The 10,911-nt window shown below is 37.1% G+C and overlaps 1 protein-coding gene across 4 annotated transcripts; it reads right to left on the reverse strand.

Moving 5' to 3' along the window:
* Nucleotides 1–2,023: 2,023 nt before the first annotated feature.
* Nucleotides 2,024–9,498, reverse strand: LOC131026224 (multiple RNA-binding domain-containing protein 1). 4 transcript variants are annotated; one of them, XM_057956007.1, is made up of 16 exons: nucleotides 9,449–9,498; nucleotides 8,997–9,160; nucleotides 8,807–8,914; nucleotides 8,601–8,715; nucleotides 7,432–8,162; nucleotides 6,863–6,994; nucleotides 6,312–6,401; nucleotides 6,090–6,213; nucleotides 5,295–5,618; nucleotides 4,649–4,713; nucleotides 4,192–4,354; nucleotides 3,422–3,526; nucleotides 3,204–3,305; nucleotides 2,943–3,116; nucleotides 2,509–2,640; nucleotides 2,024–2,429 (listed from the first exon to the last, which is right to left on the reverse strand). In XM_057956007.1, coding segments are annotated over exons 2-16 (2,520 nt in total). In that variant the 5' UTR covers nucleotides 8,999–9,160; nucleotides 9,449–9,498; the 3' UTR covers nucleotides 2,024–2,276. The 4 variants fall into 4 exon arrangements, with proteins under 4 accessions (XP_057811990.1, XP_057811993.1, XP_057811991.1 ...); XM_057956010.1 differs by having other exon boundaries at nucleotides 7,432–8,166; XM_057956008.1 differs by having other exon boundaries at nucleotides 9,433–9,478.
* Between the last annotated feature and the right edge of the window lie 1,413 nt (nucleotides 9,499–10,911).

The following is a 10,911-nucleotide window of genomic DNA, read 5'->3' on the forward strand; positions in this document are numbered from 1 at the left end:
CTATGATGCATGGGCAAATAATTCTTCCCTTAACAGGGGAGATGTTCTGGAATTGTATTTTCTCAGTGCAGCACCAGAACCCGCAGGAAAAGGGAATCACGAAGCTTTTCATTTCATTAGGCTTCGGAGACCCGACACGGAGGCCTTAAACCGAATTAAGGCACCAGATCACCAAGTCTCCATTGTCGCTACTTTCTCGGAGGAGCAAATCTCCACAAGACGTGCATGGGGATTATGGGTCTGTCTCACAGAGATGGACAAAGTAAAGCATAGATTCAAGTTCTCTCATAATTCAGGACTTGGATCGTTCTTGTTGAATACAATGACAGGAACAACTACAAGTTTCGCAGAGAAGGCCTTTGAAGAAAAAAGGCAAACACTCTGGCGCAACAAGATGGCGGGAAGCAAAGAAACCCGTCACAAGTTCTGCAACATGGCTCATCTAGGCCATTGGGTGGATCATATCTGTGCGGAGTGTCCCACACAGAAGGAACCGGAGTTCGGGAACGACTTTCTACCAATGCCTAACAAGAAGAAGTTCCGGTCCGACAAGTATGAGGAGCACAGGACTCCACGTGGACGAGCACCGCGGGCACCAAAAAAGTAAGTTGCCCGACAAAGAAAAGGGAGTCATGTGACTCAGGACCAGAGGACCACCCACTAAAAGATAAACGACGAAAGTGGGTGGAAAATGATGAAGACCAACTACCCACTGGCAGAAGTGGGTAATTCTACAGGAGTTCCACTCATCAAAAGAAGACAAAGGATGGTGGAAAAGTTGCAGGCCCCTCCACAACATTATCAGTTGAATAATGGAGTAAGGGATCAGGAATCTAATTATCCACTAACAAAAAGGACGAAAGTGGGTAATCATACATAGATCCACTCATCAAAAGCAGAAGACAAGGCTGAGTGAAAGGAAAAGCAGCTGGACCTCACCAACAATTATCACAAAAGGATAAAATGAAGGTTCAGCCCCATGTGAAGGCACTAACTGGTGTCGGCAATAATGGTCGACAAAAGAAGGTGGCAGTCACTATCCAAGGGAGCTGGCCACGATGAAAGAAATCCAAGGCCAACCACCAAGCAATTATAGAGGGCATCAAACCTCTATAAAAGGGAAAGCTCTGGAGAAGAGAGATTATCGAAAATTCTCAACACTTTCACACAACACACTCTCTCTCTAGAATTTATCTTTGTAATTTTAATTTTGTTTTCAAATAGTTTTTTTTTTCAATCCTAGTTTTAGTTTCTTTTATTTTTGTATACAAGTATCAGCTACAAATGAGTAAGTTTGTCTCCTCCCTGAGGGAGATATTATGAAATAAATTAAATATTTTATAATTCATCTTTTAAAGCTTTGTTTTGTTCCAACTTTCCGGGTTAGTAAAAAATTTTCTTTCATTTATCAACAAAATATTCAACGTCAGAAACTTAGTGAAGAAGGAAGGTTGCAACCATCCCTTGCGAGCGCGTGGTTGGACGAAGCCTGGTGGGCAGACGGTCCGTAAAACGCAACAAGTCCTGACTCCTGAAGAAGACCATTCGGCGAAAGGTATAATGTTGATTTATGTTTAGAATTATTTTGAAGTTATACGGAAGCATGTTGGACCCTTTTTAAATTGCATTATAATTATGGGTGATTTTGCCTTAAATGGTAGCATGTTGGAGTTCCTTGTTGATGCTTTATTTGATGTGGGGTCTTTTCTATAATTTGTCTGATTGTTGGGTAGATTTGTAATTATCATGAAGATTATTGTGGGGAGTTTGGACAACCTTAAAAGTATTTGATATTTTGTGGATTTTTTAAAAATGGTGGGGAAAATGGATTTTCTTCAAAGTTGGTGATATTATACGCAATTATCCCTAAAATAAATTATAAGCTCATTCATTATTTTTTGGGAAGAATAAAATAAATAAGAGTAGTATCATCACGCTTTCCTTAAAATAAGAAACGCAACTAAAAGGTCGGAAGTCAATTGTACTTGAACAAGGGAGAAACATAAAAAAGCGACAACTTCAATTTCGCAACATCTTGAGTTAATACTAAAATTGTCACATTCAAGCCCGTTCAACATTCACAAATTTTAATTTAGGGTAAGAGAACTTCAGTAGCTCGAAAAGAAAGAAAAAATCCCAAAATTGCCAGTTTTACATCAACTGCTACACGGCGGCGCAAGACTACCCTCAAAACTGTTGGTTTTCAAATATCAAAATTATACAATTCGCATTTCGAGTTAACAAAGTTAATGAGACAAACTATACTTAACAAAATTCTATTCCACAATTCGTTGAAACTTGACATTCCCTTCATCTAGTAGGGTGAGGTGCTTTCTTTTATTAGATAACTTAGCAGAGCCAGTGAACTGCTCGGCTGTTCTTGCTCGCAATTCATCTAAGCTCTCTCCTTCTTTTGCCCTCTCCAGTACCTACAGACCAAAAGCCCGACAGTCAATGCCTAAATCACTCTACAACATCACTCAAACTTTCGTTTAAAGCATAGCGTACCAAGTGGCGACCGTAGAGATGGGTGTTTGAGAGAGCTTCAAGGGCATTCCGAGCTTCTTGTTTTGTGACATACTCTACGAAAGCAAAACCTCTATGGTTGCCAAACCTCATTGGCAACCTTAATCTTTTTATCTGCAGAGTACAGCAGATGTTTTACTCTTTAAGTTTCCAGATTAGGAAACCATGCCCCAAAAAGGAAAAGTTACAGAGACAAAAGATGCAATGAAAATATAACAATTAAATTTTATCGAAATCATGTCAAGTTAATTGAAGAAAACACCATCTGGTTACCAAAAAATAAGGAAGAAATGATTCTGAAGCATGATATTCAGATATGATTTTGACAGCATCATATAGCATCCAAAGTTGCAAGAAACTAAAGTAAACATGGTGGAAAATTGATAAAAAAGAAAAAAATGCAAGAGCTCATATACCTGACCAAAGGGACTAAATAATTGCTTCAGATCCTTTTCAGTTGCCTCAAAAGCTACATTCCTCACAATCAATTTAGTTGAACTCATGTCATTTTCAATTTTTTTAGGAATTGTTTCATCTTTTTTATAATGGCAAAGTTGCAAGATGAGGGCATGCCCATCCAGAACAGATCCCTGGAGCAAATATCAAAAAGGTAAGACTGAAGTCTATAAATACAGGCAATAGACAGCATGTCATAGTAAGCTGTCTAGAAATAATACCTGCAGGTCCTTGCAAACCTTCACTGCTGTATCAACACTATCAAACTCTACGAAACCAAATCCCATTGAAAGACTCTTCCCATTCTTTACATGTTTCTTGACCTATTGAAAAGTAAGAAATGAAAACGTGTCCCACAAAAAAAGGATAGAACGCACAGCAGCAATAACAGATAAGGGAATGAAGCAAATTTGGTTTAAAGCATGGGGGGGGGGAATACCCTGACACTAAGTATCTTTCCTCCCTTCATGTGCTCTACGAAATGCTTTTTCACACTTTCATCGGATGTTTTGAAGTTCAGGTTCTTGACATATAACGAGCGTGACTGTAGAACAGAAGATATCAAAAAAGTTAATTCCTGAATCTGGAACAACTAGTAGTAATTAGAACAGCTGAAATGAAGAAGAGATCAATCTCATGCAATAATCATTAGAACATTAAAGTACAAACTCATATCCCCCCCCCCCAATCCCTCCAACCCCCAAAAGTCCGCTGTGAGCCCTCAAATAAAGCTATACTGTCCTACAAAATTATTTATTAAGCCCAAAACATAATTGAAATATCAATTTAACCAGGATGACAACTAGTCCAATACTTTCTGTCTCCAAAACCTAACATGTCAGCTAATTTACTCTTTCAGTTTTTGTTTCTCCTGTCTCCTAATATCTCCAATGGATGACTAAACTCTCCCTGTAATATCAACACTGTTATTTGACCAAAGCATATATCTCAGAGATAATAATGGTAAATGGTCAAATTTAAAAACCGGGTAAAGTGGAGTCAAAGAACTTATATCAATGCGATAAAGGTTAAAATATGAAAAAATGGAGTAATGTAGAGTTAAAGCTGTTCAATAATATTGATTGATGAAGAAACCAACTTGAGAGTGCATTTGCAAGCTACATAGTTAATTTTGCAACTGCAGAAATTTGAATATTTGATAGATAGAATGTTTAGCTATCATGCATTTGTAAAATACAATTGGTTCACCTCGACTCTATCAGGGTCAACATCTGCTTCCGCAATATCTTCAATCTGATGTTTCAGCACAACTTTCTTTACATCAAGTTCACCTACAACTTTGTCATCATCAACAGCCGAAGCCTGACTAAGAATATTACCAGGTGCCCATTCCAAGTACAGCGGACCATCCCTGTGAAATCAGAAATATTAACTTCACAAAACAAACCAACAATAGATGGATAGACACCTGAAACTCTCAACATCTAAATTCTTAAACTTTTACTATCCAAGTAACTCTAACAGAAAAGCAATGTTATATCAATCTTTGAATTCTAGGTTTTTATTCCAAGCAATAGCATTGATGGCCCTCAAAATATCTGGACACCATGATTCTCACAATGTGTTGCTTACAAACTTTAACCAAGCATTACAATACCTCCTTACACAAATGACAATCTACATTTTCAAAATTAGATGAACTTACTTGTAACGCTTGTATGCTAAACCTTTGAAAGCTGCACGGGCTTCAGCAGGCTCTAAAAAGATAACCTAACCATAAAGTCCAACAGAAGTCTTGATTATAAGATTATATGCTAAAGCTTGACACACTGGATGCTCCTGACATTTGAACTATGCATTATGCATCAAGTGTATGTGATTTTTTTATATATAATAAGAGTGCGTTCGCTTTGATGGATGGGAAAAGGAGGGATAACAAAAATTTATGCCTTTAAATATCTCCTTTCTTATCCCACATTTTACACAAAAGAAAAGTTCACCATTTTTTCTTCCTTATTTTCACTTCAAGGAGGGATAATATTATCCCTCCATTTTGGTGTGATAATATTATCCCTCCTTGAAGTGAAAATAAGGAAGGAAAAATAGTGAATTTCTCTTTTGTGTAAAATATGGGATAAGAAAGAAGACATTTAAAGGCATATTTATCCCTCCATTTAGAGGGATAAAAAGCAAACACAGCTAAGTGTATAAAAAAGTATAAGCATACATACGAATTAAATAAAGAGAAATAAGGATAAAAAGGACAGCATTTATCACTTCTTAAATACAGTATGAGCTAATGAATCTACAAAGAACAACTAAATATTAAAAAGACAGCAAAGTGAACATACCAAAGCCAACGTCTTAGTAGGAGGGATAATGATTTTATCCAAGCTGCCAAACTTGCCGAACATACTTGACAATTCACTTTCAGATGAACCATACGGTAAATTCTTCACCAATATAACATGGTTGCTTCTCTTTAGACTATCAGTTTTACCAGAAGCAAACTCTTCTAATGAGGCAACATTAACCCCAGCACTTGATAGAGCTTTTTTAGTCTCAGCAATCACCTGAGTTTCCCCCAGTGCAATTCTAACAGCGAGGTCATCAGATTCTCTATCTAGAAGTTCACTCTTATTGACACCAAATTTGCGTGCAATGTTCTCAACCACCTTGATTATGAAGGATCAGAAGAAAAAAATCAGGTGACAGAGCATTCTAAAAAGTCAAAGAGCACAATCTAAGCAGGTTACAAGCAGAGATAGTCATATTAGTAAGGGGAAGAAAAGTAGTACTTCTATATCACAACGGTTGCATACTATCCCCATACATTTTACTTCAGGAATAAGGATCAAGCTTAATGCTCAAGCAAACCAAACACGGCCATTACACAAGTAATGAAGATACTTAGACAAAGAAGTTGAACGGAATGAGTATATATATCTTGACTTACACTTAGGGATATCCCAACAAAATTATTTTGGGAACAGTTTTTCAAAAGAAATAGATCATGGCCATTATCTGCTCTCCTACCAGTGTTACTTAAATGTTCAATAAAGTTACAAGCTCAGTGATAATTTCTCAAAATCTCATAAGAAAGCAACTAATCGCAGATGACAAGCCTAATTTTCAACTTTTCTTACAGTATCAGGACGCATAAATAAACTATTCCATGCCCTTGTGTTTCCTGCTGCTTCCAATGCCTTCCTTTCATCAGTCCTCTTATGTTTGAGTGTTTTCGAAGATGGTCTTTCATCATTTTTAATCCTGTAAAGAGAGAGCCCGTTTAAAATCATAAGCTTCTTATGACAAGATAATGGCTGATATTAGTATATCTAGTGAAACTCATAGTCTCAAATGCATACTCTTGTACATAGGAAGGCTTTTTTTGTTTAGCAAGCATGACGTGCAATAATCTCCCCTGAAAAATTGAGCTGTCCATCTCTTCCAAAGCCCTGGAATGAAAAAACATATAACATTTAAATTTTGACATAGTTAGCACCCATCCCAAAAGATATAAATACGTCTAAATGTATGTTTAATTAATCATGCAACAGAACCAAAAAACTACTAATATAGCCCATGTTTCAGGTAACGCCATCTCCAGGAAATCAACATTAGGTGTCACCATCTCCGGGAAATCAACATGACCACTAAAAATGATTACATCCAAAAAGATGAAGACATGAAGTGGGACTCTCAAATGAAAAGGAAATATCAAACATCTGAAAGTATTATGAAAATACGGTTCCCCAATGTTTGAATGAGACTTGCTTTAATTTCATTTTGAAAATGTACTAAATTGAGAAGATAAACAATTGAAGATGGATTCCTAACACTATATAGTAGAACGTAGCCGGATTTTCCAACAATGGTGTGAGCCAAATGTCAAGTTTTATAGCTCAGGAAATAATACCTAGCAGCAGATTCTGGGAGAGCAAATTGAACATAAGCAAATCCTTTGGAGCGTCTTGTTTCTTTGTCAATAACTATATGGACTTGAGACACAGTACCAAATTTGCTGAAGTGACTTTCTAGTTCCTCCTCACTGAGTAATCACAAAGTGTCAGTGTAAATATACATGACAAAAGAAATTAAAGAGGAAATTATACAAGATGCATGACAAAGTAAACATAAATGTAGATTCAGAAATAGAAAACTCTATCAGAAAAATTAGAATAGCAATTAAAGTATCATACTATAGACTTAAATGTAAATGAATAATTAAACAACTGACAAAAACTTATATGCTTTAATTTCTCTACACATACCTATAAGATGATTTATGTGGTCATGATGATTCTTGCATATATATCTTAGTTTTTCTTTGATAATCTCTATACTCCTTTATGTACAGGCCACTTAGATAATTCACACACACGCGTAGTCACGAACACAAACACACCTGGACTCACACACACAGATATATATATATATATATATATAGAGAGAGAGAGAGAGGAGACCAAATAACATGGTACATACGTGGCAGTGTAGGGAAGATTGCGGATGAACAGACGGCTAGATTCTAGAACTTCAGCATTATCGTTTTTCGGACTGGATGATGGTTCATCTGAGCCATTTTCACATTCTTTAGAGGAGCCATTTTCAACCTCCCCTCCAGAAACATCAGGTTCAAGTGTATTCTCAACAGGATCACAGTTGTTCTTTTCTTTATGCGCACCACTGTCATCATTATCACTATCACTATGATCAGTGCCATCAATACTACCCTCAGTATCACTACTTTCTGAATCTGACCATTTCTTTTTAATTCTGCTCCTGAAATAATCCATGTCGGATACAACTTCATCATGAACCAAAATTTGAGGTGTGTCTGTTTTTTTAGATGGAGCATCCAGTTCTCCTTCAGTTCCTTCAAGATCTCCATCTAATTTATTTTCTTCTCCTTTTTCCGTCTTGTAATTGTTATCTGGCACCGGATTACTTTGCTCACGAGAGACTGCGGCTACTGTATCATTTGCCCACAATTTTGACTTGCTACGATGCTGCATAACCTCAAGAAACTCTTGAAATTGGGGGTCATCGGTGTCATCATCCTTGACACTTTTCTTAGTCTTCCCCTCTTGTTCTAAGGCTTTAGAAACTTTAAAAACAGTTGCATTTTTTTCTTCTGCAGACAAATTCTCCTTTTGCTTCAATGAGTGTCGGCTCCAAGGACGAGGAATATCAGGATCTCCAACCTTCCGAGCAATCTGGCTATGGACATTAAAATGTCACTGCTTGGTATTGTTTAAGAGGACCATTCAAGTGTTTAGCATGTAACTAATTGAAACTATAGCACTCTTTACTAATAAACTATTAATCGCAGGTGTCAGAATGATCTCATTCTGCAGCCCACAGCCTCCAATAGCCAGTTCATATAACAAGCAATGCTACTTAGCCATATTTTTTCACTTCTTTTATTTTACTTTTAGAGGTTGCTGGCTTAGTATAGGACAATACGATGAGGGAAGGGAAAAGGACAATCCAATAAAATGTGTTTCCTTCTCCCCAGTTAACCATTTTGGCCACTCATCATTATCCCCTCAATCATACCATCATCCTAATATCATAGCAAGGAGAATAACTTTAGAAGCTCAAAACCGGAAAGAAATACATTAAGGACAGTGAAGCGGCAGAATAAGACAGACCTCACAAGTAATTCTGGAAGTATGCATGAAAGATTTGTTGAAATACTTAATGGCTTCCTCAGCTTCATGCTCCGTCCTATAACCCACAAACCCAAATTGCCGACTCTTCCCATCCCTGAACCATTTTTTTATCAAGGTCACGTAAATAGAAACAAACGAATAAAATAGCAAAGTCAGTATTGGGAGAAGAATGCAGAGGTGATCACTTGGTGCGCATAAGCTTGGCATCTGTCACTTCCCCTTTCTGGGAGAAGAATTCTCTCAGATGGTCCTCCACTACATACTTGGGCAAGTTTTTCACACAAACTCGCGACCTAAAACAAATATACTACCATTAAATATAACATAATTTTAGAGAACAACATAAGTTAAAAGTGAAGGATGGAATGAAAATACATGATTTGCGGATATTGTTCTTATACAAAATAAGAAGCAAAAGGCTGTAAGACTGCAACACTCCACGCCGCACAGATAGCTTCAACGAGATAGACAGCCGCGGGCAGCGCAGAAAGAGACGGAAGGCGGTTGTTGTGATTATGAATTAGGTCGCGATTTCTCGGCTGCAATTTAACTTTGATACAGTTAGTTCCTAAAAGATAGGATACAACCAGCAATCCAGTTAAACCATTCACTTAAAAAGCATCCTAAGCTCTTCAATTCAAGCTACATGAATAAATAAGTATCCTACAGAACTGATTCTGCTGTTAAAAATTGAAGAAACACCAAAGTTGAGAACTTATTCCATGAAATACCATCATACGTGCATAAAAAATGAAATCAATCGGATGTCAAAGTTGAGAACCTATACAAATTGAAATTGCATTTGGCTTACACACACTGACACGTACAGAGACAGAGAGGGAGAGGGAGCTTGTCGTGCGGCAGCTGCTGGTGCGGCAGCGGGGCTCGGGCGAGGCGACGGGAAGGAGAAGAGGCAGCGGCTGCTGCTGAAAACCTCTTTTTCCCAAACCCTTATTGCTGAAATTGAATTTGGGCTGTTAAAGTTTTGGGCCTCGGTCTGGGCCTGATTTCCCTAAGCTGCTGGGCTGCGTTTTTAATTGAGGCTGGGCCTGTGTTTTATTTTGAAGGCCCCTTGTTGGGCTGAAACAGTTTATTAAAAAAAAAAAAAAAAAAAAAATCTTTTATTAATTTTGAATTAATAATTGAACCCCAATTTCAGAATTAATTTATTAATTGGATTAATAAATTTAAATTATTGTTATTAATTTTGAATTAATAATAATAGTAATAAATTTATATTAATTTAGAATTAATATAAATTGATTAACCCATAATTAATTAGAGAATAAAATATTAATTTGATTAATGATTTTATTCGTAGAGTTTTATGTCTTTATGTGATAAGCATGCTATTTGATTTTATGCTTATTATTTAACTATAGTAGTTAAAGACCGCATTTATCTTGGGTAGGCAGCGCCCAATATATATAGTCCGCTTTGCTATGTATGGGTAGGCGGCGCCCAATATGTGTGGTCCGCATTTTATATGCCTGGGTAGGCGGCACCCAGTAATTGCGTTGCTATTTAATATTGGATATTAAATATAAGCAATTAGTATCACATGCTAAATCCCCATTAAATATAAGTCTTTGTGTAAGCACAAAACGCGTCGTCCATCATAATTGTCTGAGCAACCCATCCTTTTCGATCAAGAGTATTTACACCCAAGTGTTTGCTCTAGTCTACAAGGCCAAGGCTCATTCATAGGTTGGCACCGTGTGTTGGGGTTGACTTGCTTGATCATTTGTGGCGTGAAACTCGACCAAAGTGATTTAAGGACGCAGATTAATTAGATAAATCAACCGAGAGTTGCAAAATTGTTGTTGCAATTGGCTTAGAGGCCTATTAAGTAATGTTATTGCAGTCATCAGCCCAAGCAGAGGCTGCATAATATTGACTTGGATCTCGGACCACTAAGATTTATATAACATATAAATCCGTATTTTACGTTGGGGGCGTAAAATATGTCAAAAATTAGTGGGAGCTAATCAATACGATAGCCCATTGTTTGATTAGTGATACAATGTGATCATAGTTTATTCTTTCTAATTTGCTTTTCTTTATTTATTGATCAGATAATATGTCGAATTTGTCATTGAAATGTTTGATGGAAACAAATAAGTTGACTGGGTCAAACTTCACGGATTGGCTCCGTTGCTTGCGTCTGGTCTTAAGGCTAGAAAAGATTGAGTATGTCTTGGACAACCCAATCACTGTCATTCCTGACAAGCAGTCTGCTGAGTATGCATCATTTGATGAGGCTGCTCACAAGAAGCATGTCGAGGATGCA

Source organism: Salvia miltiorrhiza, chromosome 5, assembly GCF_028751815.1.
Source record: "Salvia miltiorrhiza cultivar Shanhuang (shh) chromosome 5, IMPLAD_Smil_shh, whole genome shotgun sequence".
Classification (NCBI taxonomy): Eukaryota; Viridiplantae; Streptophyta; class Magnoliopsida; order Lamiales; family Lamiaceae; genus Salvia; species Salvia miltiorrhiza.